Genomic DNA, 15031 nt, shown 5'->3' with positions numbered 1-15031 from the left:
GTTCCAAATGAGAACAAGACTTGCTGTCATTCAAGAAATAATCGAAAGCGAGAAAGCAAGTATGGAATGAGGTACTATAAGCTTCGGTGTAGCGAATAAAAGCCCAAAGGCTTCGCTGGCAAGGTCATGTTATGTGAATGGACGAAGACGCTCCAGCCTAGAAAGTATTTCAGTCGACACCGCAGTTTGGAAACATAAGAAGGGCCTCCACTGAGTGGGGGAGGTAAGTGCAGGAAGACTTGGCATGTCCAGGCATTTACTGCCTGAACCGCCTGATCCATCAGAGAGTTGCTTGCTGTTAGACATCTGCCGCTAATGATGACTGAAACGTTATCTGCATCTGCCGTGAGTTTGACTGGTTGATGATCAGCATTGATAACAATTGATGATGATAATACCATACTCCGTGGCTTTCTTCTGTTTAGAAATTTTCACCTCGCATACATCTTATTGCGTCGTGATCGCTCTGCAGTTTTGGAGCTTAACATCGAGCCGGCCCATAATGAAACTGGAACTGTGATGGATATCTTTTATTTGGTGGTCGGTAGCAAGCATACATATGAACATATGCTGACTAAAATTTACGAAAAAAAATAACTGATAAGGAAGCTTGTACATATATTTGGAATATTTGGCAATGGAACTCACTATAATATAATCATGGCGGAACGATACAAGGTGGCAGCATGGTGACATACCTATAAACATAAATAAAAATCCTATGTACTTTGTTTTTGTAAATTCGATGGACAAATGTCAAAATCGTACTGCGCCGGAAGTTGATGTATCAAATCAAATAAAAAAAGTTTATAATCAGCTGTTCCATGCTGCCACCTTGTATCGTTCCGCCATGAATATAATATTGTAACGAATGTTAGCAGCACTGAGCGATGCTATCGTCTCATTAGAGGATAGCAGAGGATTGCAAATAAGAAAATTTGCAGCAAATTCGTTACAATATTATGTTTCCATGGTAAAGGCTCCATTACTGATACTTAGCATAGACTTGACTTGGCTTGCGAACTGTCACTTACAGTTCTGTTAAATGAACATTGCATGTTACTGATTACACAAAACTTAACTTGACTTAGAAGTCTGTTGAATTTTGATTTTCTATGTAAGTTCTAAGTGACGTTTACATTTTGAGATGCCATTTGTTTGTTTCCATTTCATTTTGACATTTTGTCATACAAATTGACATTTATTTAAAAAAAAAATTTCAACGCTGATTATGATGCCAGATTTTATGCGCCAAGTGGAGTATAATCGTGGCTAAGTTGCCAAGTTTACGCCAAGTCAAGTCAAGTCTATGCTAAGTATCAGTAATGGGGGCTTAATTCTTTGATTAGAGCAAAGAAGCTTGTGATTAAAGCGTCACTTAAGCGGAAATTACCCACCGACGTGTGCCGTACGTACAGACGTTTGTCATACAAAACACGTGTACATGTGTACATGTACATAACATATTTGTGTGTGTATTGTTTACAGATAAGCACTGTTGCCATTGACCATTTTGCATGCATGCTTATGGAAACATCAACTTTTTCCAATTTAATTTTTGATGTTGTAAAAGGCTGGAATTAATATTAAATAAATATAAATAGATTACATATTTATAATCTGCACTTCTACGTAATTATTTCGCATTATTTCCACAATATTTCAAACTTTAATTAGATGTTTTTGCATAAAAACTGCAAACGGTCAAAACTTAGCGCACAAAAGTTTACTAGGCAACTCTATCTAGTGAGAGAGCGATCAGCTGACACGTTCTTACGGAAAAAATCAAAATTGTTTTGATTTCTACGTTCCGATCTAAGTGCGTACGTGCATTGAACGTCGCACAGTGGCGCCTTTTGAGTTTTTTCTTTGCAAAAATGAACGAATGAAGATATTTTAAAAATTTAAAATGCAAATGAAAGCTAATTATTTGAAGTTTTATTGTGTGAAAGCTCAGAATGTCACGTATACAGGGTGCTTCAAAAAAATTCACCAAATTCGAAAATTTTTAGAAAAATGAAAAAACAACATTTTTTTAGTAAAAAATAAAAAAAATAAAATGAGATTTGTCTTTTAATGACGTATTTAAGCATTAAATAAGATAAATTAACGATTTTGATAAGATAGCGTGGCACTGCTCACTTATGATGAAAAGTTGTATCTAAGTATTCACGTAAGCACTAACTACCGAAATCGATAGACGTATTGTTTCTTTTAAATGGCAATACTCTTATAAAACTCAAATGTCCGTTTTTGGTGCCACAATAACAAGGTGCTTCAAAATTCATCGTAACATTTTACATGTTTTTTTTTTTTTTATTTACAAGCCAAATATTTATTTTATTAATAACTAAAAGTTATTGAAAGTGGTTCAATGAAATTTTATTTGAGCGCAAGATTAAACAGCCAACGAATTTTGGAAAAGGGGAGTGGCACTGCCTATTTATGCTAAAAAGTTTGATCTTAGTAAACACTTTACCAATTTGTACCAAACTCGATAGACGTATTGATTTCTATAAAAATTTAATACTTGTGTGAAGGCGAAATGCCTAAGCTTTAAAATAAATTTGATAAACTTTAGAGAAATGCAAGAAAGAAAAGCATATATTTATAAATTACTAAATTAATTAATTCTTTTATTTTAAATATAAAATTAAATTGTACATAGATATCTTATTTTTCAATTAAGGAACAAAATTGATTAGTAACTCTCTTTTTCATTGTTGTGATAAGAAGTGAGAAACTTATTTTACCTTAACATAGTCACCGTCACTGGAACATATATCTAACAAAGCAACCATTTCTGAGCTATACGCATCCGTAAAATCTTTTTGTGTTCTTACATACCTCATAGATGATATGACTGGATCAGAAGAGATAGCTAACGTGTTGAAAAGGTCTTCGTTTTGTCTAACTCGTGATAGTTTGCAGGTGTTCATAAATCTATATTTTTTGTAGTCCTTGTTCTTAGATTCTTGAGCTTCTTCAGACAATTCTACTAATGTTTAGCACTGGTACTTTATTAAATCTTTTCCATGTGCTAAAATTTTATATACCGTTGGTGTAAGTTTCTTCTCAGGATACTTTTGATGCAAGCAAATCTGTAGTTTTAGATACATATTCTCCAAAGTTGGGTCCATTAACTGGTTCATGGCAGTTTAAAATATTTAAAATTGCTCCCAATCTTTTCATAATATCTCTATCAACTCCTGTTATGCGAGCAGTCACTAATTCGTTTTCAAAAAATCTCCTTGAGGAGTTACCATAATTTGTATTTCCGTATCCATACTTTGGACAGTCAACTCTAAGGCCAATCTCTTTACAGAATGCATCCTGAATTATTTTTTTTTTCTCCTGTTTTGTTTCTCCTTACATGTTGTATTGTCGTCGAAAACTTCTTGTTGTGGTAGTGTATAAGCCAGCTTCAAAACAAATTCCATACATCTTATCCTAGCATGCAAAGGAGATATTCCATACTCATAATTTAGTTCGTCAGTTATTTAATCATCAAGATTTTCAAAGTCCTTTTAGCTCTTTTTACAAATTGGACATTTCAGTGTAGATGTCGTATTTGTTATTAAGTTCAAAACTTTTCCATCGACCATTGTTAGAAGAAAATCATGCTTTATTGTAATGACATTCCCCTTTTCAATTTCAATTATTATTGGTTCTAATTTGGCAATTTGATTTTTTATATCACTCACTGTAGCTTTTATGAGTTCCGAAGACTCCTTCTCGTATTTAAATAATATCGGGCGGCACAATATAGTTGATGACGAACGTGGATTTTTCCAATATTCTGAAGCTTCATATTTTAGTCTTAATGGAACAATTGAAGCCATAAACATATTACTATCTGTAATTGTTTCATCGTCTACATTTATTCTTCTTTTATATGCGCTTTGTCCTGATGATCCATCACAGCCCCACTTAGTTATCAATGCTAGCTCCTTTGGCAGTGATTTCAACTTTTCTTCAGTAAAACTTTGAAGGAGTCGTGTAGACGTATGATCCATTAGGTTTTGTAGCTCAACTTCAGCTGATACTTCGGTTATTTTGGGACTTAGAGGAACTGCTTCTTTCTTGGCTTGAGTTATGTTTTTGTATCCAGGTAAAATATCGGCATTACGTTGCAATAAAGACTTACGCAATATAACATATTTTTTCTTCGTTAAACCGAGATCTGTGAACAGCGCCAAAGCTTCTTCGGGAGTATATTTCCTAGGTAGCGCATTTGGTGGTGTGGGAATGCTGTTTTTGATCCTCATCTGTCGCACTGGACTTGCTACCGCAACTGCTCCTGTTATATGGGACTTCACGTTTTCTTCGTCTTTTTTATATTTAATAGCCAGTGCTTCTGAAAGATGAGTCGTGGCCATAGTTTTTGTGGTATCAGACAGCTTTGTTTTCCTTGTGTAGGGTGAACACTCTTCTATGGGTTTTGTTGGTCTCCCTCTAGTTGGATTGGTTGACGTGCTAGGCGTTTCTTCGTCCAAAAAAGTTTTGTCAGCTAGCCACTTTTCATGCTTACTTAGAAATTTTGAACTTGTACACTTCTGTTTTGAAAAGAGGTAATCTAAAACAAGTAAGAAAGGCTCAGTTCGGGTGTAACCGAACATTACATACTCAGCTGAGAGCTTTGGAGACAAAATAAGGGAAAACCGCCATGTAGGAAAATGAACCTAGGGTAACCCTGGAATGTGTTTGTATGACATGGGTATCAAATGGAAGGTATTAAAGAGTATTTTAAAAGGGAGTGGGCCATAGTTCTATAGAAGGACGCCATTTCGGGATGTAGCCATAAAGTTGGACCAGGGGTAACTCTGGAATATGTTTCTACGATATGGGTATAAAATGAAAGGTGGTAAAGAGTATTTTAAAAGGTTAGTGATCCTTAGTTCTATAGGGTGGCGCCTTTTCGAGATATCGCCATAAAGGTAGACCAGGGGTGACTCTCGAATTTGTTTGAACGATATGGGTATCAAATGAAAGGTGTTAATGAGTATTTAAAAGGGAGTGGCCCTGAGTTCTATAGGTGGACGCCTTTTCGAGATATCCCCATAAAGGTGGACCAGGGGTGACTCGAGAATATATTTGTACGATATGGGTATCGAATTAAAGGTATTAATGAGTTAAAAGCGAGTGGCTCTTAGTTGTATATGCGAAGGCGTTTTCGAGATATCGATCAAAATGTGGACCGAGGTTACCCAGAACATCACCTGTCAGGTAACGCTAATTTATTTATATATATAATACCAAGAACAGTATTCCTGCCAAGATTCCAAGGGCTTTTGATTTCGCCCTGCAGAACTTTTCATTTTCTTCTACTTAATATGGTAGGTGTCACACCAGTTTTACAAAGTTTTTCTAAAGTTATATTTTGCGTCAATAAAATAATCCAATTACCGTGTTTCATTCCTGTTTTCATATTTGGTATAGAATTATGGCATTATTTCATTTTTCGTAATTTTCGATATAGAAAAAGTGGGCGTGGTCATAGTCGGATTTCGGCCATTTTTTATACCAAGATAAAGTGAATTCAATTAAGTACGTGAAATAAGTTTAGTAAAGGTATATCGGTTTTTGCTCAAGTTATCGTGCTATCGGCCGAGCGAAAGGACAGACGATCGACTGTGTATAAACAGTGGGCGTGGCTTCAACCGATTTCGCCCATTTTCACAGAAAAAAGTTATCGTCAAGAATCTATGCCCCTACCAAATTTCACAAGGACTGGTAGATTTTTGTTCGACTTATGGCATTAAAAGTATTCTAGACGAATTAAATGAAAAAGGGCGGAGTCACGCCCATTTTGAAATTTTCTTTTATTTTTGTATTTTGTTGCACCATACAATACTGGAGTTGAATGTTGACATAATTTACTTATATACTGTAAAGATATTAACATTTTTGTTAAAATTTAACTTTAAAAATTTTTTTTTTTAAGTGGGCGTGTTCGTCTTCCGATTTCGCTAATCTTTATTTAGCACATATATAGTAACAGCAGTAACGTGCCTGCCAAATTTCATCGTGATATATTCAACGACTGCCAAATTACAGCTTGCAAAACTTTTAAATTACCTTCTTTTATAAGTGGGCGGTTCCAAGCCCATTGCCTAAAATTTTACTAATTTTCTATTTTGCGTCATAAGGTCAATGCACCTACCAAGTTTCATTGATTTATCCGTCTTTGGTAATGAATTATCGCATGCTTGTGGACGTGGTTGTTGTCCGATTTCGTTCATTTTAAATAGCGGTCCGAGTTAAGCGCCCAGGAACCTACATAGCAAATTTCATCAAGACACCTCAAAATTTACTCAAGTTATCGTGTTTACGGACGGACGGAAGGAAGGACGGACATGGCTAAATGAATTTCTTTTTTCGTCCAGATCATTTTGATATATAGAAGTCTATATCTATCTCGATTAGTTTATGCCGTTACGGATTACCGTTATGCGAGCTCTGCTCAACTGAGTATAAAAACATACATATCTATACGTACATATATGTGTTGTAGACTGGTTAAAGCCAAAAATTACGACCTTGAAAAGTTATTCAAAACATGGTAGCTTTTTATCATACCCGTTAATTAGTTGAGCTTTTATACATATTCTGTTTAAGTCAGGGGCCGAAACTGTTATTCCTTTTATAATATAATTCCTTGCAAAACTATTAATTTTGGATTTTTAATATATTTGGGTCAAGATAAAAATTATTTTCGGATTTTTATTTTTTGAGACCAATAGAACTAGTTAAACTCGGACTTTTAAAAATAAAGGTTAAATCCGGACTTTTATTTTTTAAGGCCAAAATAAAAGTCCCGCTTGATAACAAAAAAACCGCTTATCCGAAACAAACTATTTTTTTTTAATTCGGATAAGCCGATTTTTTGTTATCAAGCGGGACTTTTATTTTGCTCTTAAAAAATAAAAGTCCGTATTTAACTTTTATTTCCGGACTTTTATTTTTAAAAGACCGAGTTTAACTAGTTCTATCGGACTAAAAAATAAAAATACAAATTTTACTTTTATATGTGGACGCTTATGGAAAAAGTTCGAAAAATAAAAAGGATGCATGATTCGACATGATATTGCTATATATATCTGAGAACTTAAACATTTTCATCTAGGACAAATTTTTGACCAGGACTTCTTCGACTCCGAAAAAAAAATATTATTTTCCGTCCCTGATTTAAGTATCTAAATTTGGCATATTTAGCAATATGGTGTACTCTTACATATGTATGCTTAATAATTCTTTATAAATGACTCGTCTGGTAAGTTTTTTTGCAGCTTATACAATTAATGATGATTATGCAGATCTAGGTAATCGAGTAAATTCGGAATTTCGAATACAACCTCATTGTATTTTGTTTTCGTACAGTTTTTCTAAGGGCCAGTGCAGACGGCTCTAAGAAAAAAATGTGTGAGTGCCAAGTACACGTGAAGTTCGATGTGTAAACATACAAGTGTACGTCTAGAACAGTAGTGTTTTTAAATTAACTAGAGCTCGCCCAGTGGTTAAAGTCAATCCACAAGAAATGTAGCTTTCAGAAACAAATAATTTCGGGCTTTTTGAGAAAAGCTTCGCCGGCTTCTTATCGATAACAGCCGATACCTATTGGCGGAACGGGACCTACATGTTTTATGCTGACTAAACGGCATTTTCAAAGCAAATGAGTTTTCATTGAGAAGCTTTTCATGTCAGGTATACATTCGAGTATTTGTCAAATCACTGCCGAGGGGCGACCCCGCTTAGAAAAAACTAATTGAAAAAACTTGTTTCTAAACTTTTGATGTTGATCATCCCGGAAGTTGATCCCAAGACCTTCAGTGTGGTAGGCGTACCACGGTACTATCACACCATGGCGGCCGCTGTTTTATAGGTATATATTTCTTAAAAAGGAACCGTCGATTACACGCCGATAACAAACCTGTTACGCCGACTAGAAATCAATAACTTTCCATTGTCAAATTGATAGTTTTTTGTTAAAAAACGATAACTTCTTCTATAACCAATCGACAACTGTTAGATAGTAAATCGATTACCTTTTTGTCAATAGTCAAAGGCATTCCGGTCATAAGTGGATAAGTTTTCGATAACATCAATAATTATTTTGAAATGAACCGATTACTTTTAGGAAACAAATGCATAGATTGTCTCTACCAAATCGACAATTGTTTCGATAACAAATGGATAACAAGCCCATGAACAATTGGTAACGTACAGATAACAAATCGATACGTTTTCAATGACAAATCAATAATTTTTTGAAAACATATCGATTTTCGATAACTTTTCGATAACATCCCAATAAAGTCGATAAAAAAATGAGAAATCATAGAAACCATTATGAAATTGTAGTCATAGTGCTTTGATTCCTCTTTCTCTTACTCGGTTTCTCCTTTACATTTACTTCTTTTCTTTTATCACTTAATTATACGCAGTTGAGCAGAGCTCACAGAGTATAATAACTGTGATTGGATAACGGTTGGTTGTACAGGTATAAAGGAATAGAGATAGATATAGACTTCCATATATCAAAATCATCAATATTCGAGTAAATTTTGAGGTATCTTGATGAAATTTGGTATGTGGGTTCCTAGGTACTCATCTCAGATCGCTATTTAAAATGAAATAAATCGGACTATAACCACCCCCACTTTTTTGATATCGAAAATTTCTAAAAGCACAAAAAGTGGGATAATTCATTACCAAAGACGGATAAAGCGATGAAACTTGGTAGGCGAGTTGAACTTATGACGCAGAATAGAAAATTAGTAAAATTTTGGACAATGGGCGTGGCACCGCCCACTTTTAAACGAAGGTAATTTAAAAGTTTTGCAAGCTTTAATTTGGCAGTCGTTGAAGACATCATGATGAAATTTGGCAGGAACGTTACTCCTATTACTATATGTATGCTTAATAAATATTAGTAAAATCGGAGAACGACCACGCCTACTTTGAAAAAAAAATTTTTTTAAAGTCAAATTTTAACAAAAAATTGTATATCTTTGCAGTATGTAAGTAAATTATGTCAACATTCAATTCCAGTAATAATATGGTGCAACAAAATACGAAAATAAAACAAAATTTCAAAATGGGCGTGGCTCCGCTCTTTTTCGTTTAATTTGTCTAGGATACTTTTAATACCATAATTCGAACAAAAATTTACCAATCCTTGTGAAATTTGGTAGGAGCTTAGACTCTAGGACGATAACTTTTTTCTGTGAAAAAGGGCGGAATCGGTTGAAGACATGCCCAGTTTTTATACATAGTCGACCGCAATTTGGAACGAACGGTCACCGTACGAATAACCCCATACATAACACTACATAAATACATCATATGGTCACCGTTGTAGATTATCACTGCTTAAATTTACATATCAGTGCTTAAAGACACGAAAAATTTGTATAACGATTTTAGTATAAATATTCTACCAGCAGAGTGATAAGCGCTGTCAAAAAATTTTGAAGCAAAATACCATATTAGTAAAATAAATTCGGAGAAAAAAAAATAAATAAAAATAAAACTATCGATCACGGACCAAATAAAATGGTAGGTAATTTAAAAAATAAATATAAGGCGCGATAACCTCCGAAGAGTTCTTAGGCCGAGCTTCTCTTCCAATTAGCGTCTTTCGTGCTCCTTTAAATTTTTCCTAAAACTTGGTGGGCGGGACCTACATGTTTATGACGACTCCGAATGGCATTTACAATGCAGATGAGTTTTCACGAGAAGTTTTTCATGGCAGAAATACACTTGGAGTGCTTGCCAAATCAATGCCGAGGAGCAACCCCATTCTGAAAATCTTTCTTCTTATTGAAAAAACTAAATTAAAAAATTGTGAAATTGCTTTGTCCTATTCGTGAACCCAATATCTTCGATGAGGACGGCGAGGCACTCTACTACCACACCACGGCTGCCACCAGGAGATTAAAAATAGTTGAAGAAAACAGCACAACACCGCACAGTGGCATTTTTGCTTGGTTTTAACGTGAAAAAGTTAAAATTTTCAAGTCATTTTTTTTTAATTTGAATGCAGTTTGTTTTTAAAATCTCCACAGTATATAACGGTTATTATCATTTCTTATAATTATTGTTCTTCAATGAATAATCTGCTCTCAAACTGTGAGTTGTTGATCACGCGCTAAGTAGTGCAGTTTACAGAAGCGAAATAACGCGTGGTTTATAATTAAATAAAACTTTGTGGTGAAACAAAAGCTAAAATATTTTTTGGTTATTTAAAATATACACATAATTGTATTATTTTGCAAGTGTTCGAAAGTTTTTTGGTTGATCTTTTTTTACGAAATTGTGTGTTTTTCAATGTGTATTATTTTTGTGCTGAAAATATAAAAAACCGTGAAAAGAAAAGCCTGCCGAAAGTTTCAACCACAATAATTTTTGTATTTCTGCTATAATACAATATTATTACATATAACTCAAATGATTCTCCATCCCCGTAGATCCCCGTTTTGATGTAATGACGATAATAAAGTGGGAGTTGTATGAGGTGTGGGTTGCAGAACGTGACCTCAAGCAAAAGATAAAGCCGTTTTAGATCACGTGTGTACTGTTTTAGGGAGAGAGTAAATAGAGACGAGAGATTGTATGATGAATGTGCAGTAAAGTTCGAATTTTGTTATCAAATCTTCGTATGAGATGGATTCAAGTGAATTACACCAAAGTTAATTTACTTGGAAAGTTTTCTTCATGGTTTGAAAAAGATAAGAAATTTAAATACAGGTATGTTCAATTGTGAACAAAAGAACGAGATAAGGCTATAAGAAAGTTTTTGGTTGGGGTAAATTCGAAATTTTTAGAGGGGGGTTTAATCCGCCCCCTCCCACTCCTTCGCCTATCCTCACTGAAAGGGGTAAGGCATACACACTTCGTTTTAATGAAATATATTCATTTTTCAGTAAGTTATTAATTTTTCGCGTCTAAATCATGCAAAAATGCCACTGTACGCCGCGGTAGGATCACTCTTTTCAAGTGACAATCATGGCACCAGTTGTTAGGCCAATTATTTGAGCCTTGTTGCAGTGGGTAACGCTATACTTTTGGCCATTATGTCTGGAGGTGTGATATGTTGAATGGCAAGCAATGCTGCTGTCGGCGTAGTTTTTTGATTTTCGTTATGCTAATCATTGACAGTCTGCATACCCCCTCTCCGCTTGAGGAATATAACTATGAACGATTATGAAAACTAAGACAAGAGTTAATAGGATGCAATGGTGAATTCTCTATCCCAATCAGACTCTACTTAAAATAGTTATTAGCTCACAATTATAGCGGAATCAATTCTATTAACGAAACTCGTTCTTTCCAAAAAAAAAGAAAAAAAATACCATAAATTCAGAGAAAATTGGTGGAGTAACGATGATGATGTTTCAAAAAGTTCATTATCTCATTAAGTTTTTTTCGCAGAGTTTTACTCTAATAAGCGAAAGCGTTCTTTCAAGTATTTTTATGGTACTCAATCAACAAGGATGAGGACCAACATACACCCAAGAAGTATCACATCTGTATTCATTCACCATTTTGTTTATTGTGGTAATTAATCTATCGGAGTTAAGAAAGTATAATAAAATATTATATGCTTAGCGTGAGTACCTGCCATTGTATAGCTCAAACTCACGGTGTCAAATACATAACGGGTATAATTGTGATCAGCGGTCCAACGAAGACTCCATGTTCCCTGCCAAACAATTCAGTTCATGATCGTTGGTACCATGTTTGCTTGTAATCGGATATATAATAACAAGGTCTTACCATGGTAAGACACAAGGTCCATCTAAACCTTTTTGCATTTTATGGATAATGGCATCCGGTTGCACGGCACCTCCGCAGTCGGTTCCAATACCGTTCTCCGCTTTCTCTTTTTTTAGCTACCGTGATAGGGTAGCACAAGTGATACGTCGCGTCCACATTGCTTCATTTCCTGTAATACACTGCTCATGGATTGGTGTCGTCTCTTATGACCGGTATTATAATGCCGAAGGCATATCTAATCCCTGTACCCCACGGGAATTTAAGAAGGTATAGAAAGAGCATGCTCAAAGATTAATTTCTTAATATTCCAATTTAGCTTCAAAAAGATCTCGTTGTTGCTATCTCGGCGCTGATTGCGCTGCTGACGCAAATCCATACAACAAATGGCGCCAAAATACTTGCAGTCTACGCAGCAGCCGGTCGAAGTCACTTTCAAATGCATCGCGTAATAATTAAAGAGTTGGTGAAGCACGGACATGAGGTAAATAAGTAAGTACAGTATACCCAGTTGTTGCTCAACAGCAAGAAAGTGATTATTTGAAGCTGGAACTAAATGTGTTTTCAATTAAATGAATACTGGTTTATAAAATTTGAATTTTGAAATTAGAAAAATAAAAAATTTCGATGCAATCAAGTGGGTTATAACTGTGCTGTGAAATATTAAAAACATAAAAGACAGTGACTTTATCAAATTCTTATTAAAATTAGGTAACAATGATAACAGCAGAAACACTGAAACCATTGAATTTGGGCAAGAACTATACGGAGATACTAATTGAACCCGAACTCGATATCTGGGAGCTTTGTAAGTACATATAAACTTAACATTGTAGTAATTTTGAGTGCAGTCTCCACTTTATGAGGCAACAGGAGTATGGAAGAGAAAATGAAGAAAGAGAGGGGGAGGGAAGAAAGAAAGAGAGAGAGAGAGAGCTCGTGAGAGAGGAGAGGAAGAAGAACAAGCAGAAGTGGAGAAGAGAGAGAAGGGGATAGGGAGAGGTCATGGTAAAATGAGAGGTGAGTTAACCAGAAAAGTCAATTCGGTTAATCACGGATAAAAAACCGATTTGCAAACAAAAAATAGGGATTTCCCAGTGAGCGATGTTTTAATTGGTGTTGTTTTTCGGTTTTTCACTGTGATTAGTTTTTTATTTTCAAATGTCTTCCCACTATCACAGAGATCGTTTAATGTAATTTATTGCCAAAGTTTTTTTAATGCTGTTGTTTTATAACCGAAACAGGTTTTGAGAATGGCTACTTTGTCATACGGGCTATTTCTGGGAACATTTTGCGATCATTTCCGAAATATTCTGGGATAATTTTTGAGATCAGTTTTGAAGTTTTTGAAATAATGTTGGCATCACTTAGAGATTGTTTTAGTTACCATTTAAAGATCATTTTAGGAATGTGTCGGGGGAAAATTCAGGCTATTCTCAGGACTATTTCGTGATTATTTTGAGATCATTATGGAATCATATTATAATTATTATATTATAATAAAATGTTATCGGACTGTTACAGTTGTCGAATTGCTATCTGCGTATTAATGGTTTGTTATCCACGTATATTCAGCTTGCTATCCATAAAAACTGTTAATTATAAAAAATTTAGTGATGCGCTATGGGTCTGTTATCGAAAAATTGTCGATATCATATCGAAAAGTTATTGATTATTTTCGATTTACCATTTATGGTTTATTATCGAGAAGCTAGCGATTTGGTAACGGAAAGTTATCGACATTTTATTGTAATCGATAGTAAGTCGATAATAAAATAATGTCTTTTCGATAAAATATTTACATATATTTTTTCGATAACAAGTTGATAATTTGTCCACAATGAATCGATAGCATCTCGATAACAACCATCGATTGTTATCAGTAGCAATTTTTCAAGCTTTTAATACCAAATCGATACCCCGTCGATAACACGCCTATAACAAAGAGATAGCAAATTAATAATAAACCGATAAGTTGTTGATAATAAACCGTTAACACTTCGCTAACAAATCGAAAATGCGCCGTGTGGTGTTTAGAGTGGAAGAGGAAGCTGGAGAGGGGAGGTGGGTAGAGGGGGATTAAGAGCTGAAACTTCTTAAAAGTCATGCAGAAAAATCAAAGTTATGGCAGGAAAAAGTTTGCCAGGTCTACTAGTGACCATAAGGCACCATATTGGGTATTCAAATAATGGGCATAAAAATTCGTTCTTGTACACAACCCTGTTCAAACATACACCCACTGGATTCCTTCTATCAGCGAGTCCTCATTTTGTCCGCTTTACAAATTTCAGTAGAAGAAATGCATTAAAAGAAGAAAAAAATACTAAAAAATACACCCCCTTCCCCGCTACCCAAATTCTAATGGGTACTGAATTTCTTTGGCTAAAGCTTTGTTATAAAATAAAGAAAATGCCATAGCTTCAAATTAGACTTTGTGTTATTGGTAAATCTTAATCTATATCTGCAATATCACCCGAAATGGGTATTAAAGAAAGGCGATTGATTATAAATATGATTTTTGAATTTGCGTATGTTGCGTTTTGTTTTATATTTTGAGAAATATGTAATATAAGATAAGAAATAGTCACGACAATGGTACTAATTTTTTTTTACTGAGGTAAAAATGCATAACACTGCCCACAAAATTTTATACTTTCATTAGCCTACACATATATATTTTTTTTATTTAAAGTGAAAAAACTATACGTAGTTATTACAATGTGTAAACACTGGCTTGCCAGGGCCATCGGCTGGAAAAATCTTTTTTATTTTTATTTTTCAATTTATTTCAATGGAACTCTTGAGATAATTTACGCAAGGCATTAAAGAGAAAGGTGTGGGATCGAAGAGCAATAGAATTTTTGCTAATTGTTCATGAATTTTTAATAGAATAAAGTCTTGTTTTGGTGACCAGATATTCCGATCGGTTATCAAACACTTTTCTTAATAAATACAGCTTAAAGAATTATTTCTCACACATCTCAGAGCAAATGAATGAGTTTAAAGATTTTCAGGAATATTTAGTGCTAAGCCACGCAAGATGTTTTTATTATTATTTTTTTTTTATTCGTTAGAAAGCGGCTATATTTACTACAAGCCTTTACCCGCGACATAGTCAGCAGGAGGAAAATACATCATACTGCCCCGATGTGATCCCGAAAACAGTTCTAAGATAGTTTATAAAATAATCTTGAAACAGTCACAAAATGATAACGACAATATAGCGCACTCAATCGCAAAATTCTCCGGAGATAAA

General features: G+C 34.5%; 1 protein-coding gene across 1 annotated transcript in view; it reads left to right on the top strand.

Moving 5' to 3' along the window:
• The window catches only part of LOC137246122 (uncharacterized), a 30849-nt gene that overhangs the window by 9355 nt on the left and 6463 nt on the right, over window positions 1-15031 (top strand). The window contains exons 7-8 of the mRNA XM_067777215.1: window positions 12095-12259; window positions 12487-12583. Coding sequence (XP_067633316.1) covers window positions 12095-12259; window positions 12487-12583 — 262 coding nt within the window. The remainder of the gene's footprint in view (window positions 1-12094; window positions 12260-12486; window positions 12584-15031) is intronic.

The sequence above is a fragment of the Eurosta solidaginis genome, chromosome 3 (assembly GCF_040869045.1).
Source record: "Eurosta solidaginis isolate ZX-2024a chromosome 3, ASM4086904v1, whole genome shotgun sequence".
Lineage (NCBI taxonomy): Eukaryota > Metazoa > Arthropoda > Insecta > Diptera > Tephritidae > Eurosta > Eurosta solidaginis.
This window is presented reverse-complemented; position numbering and strand designations above follow the sequence as displayed.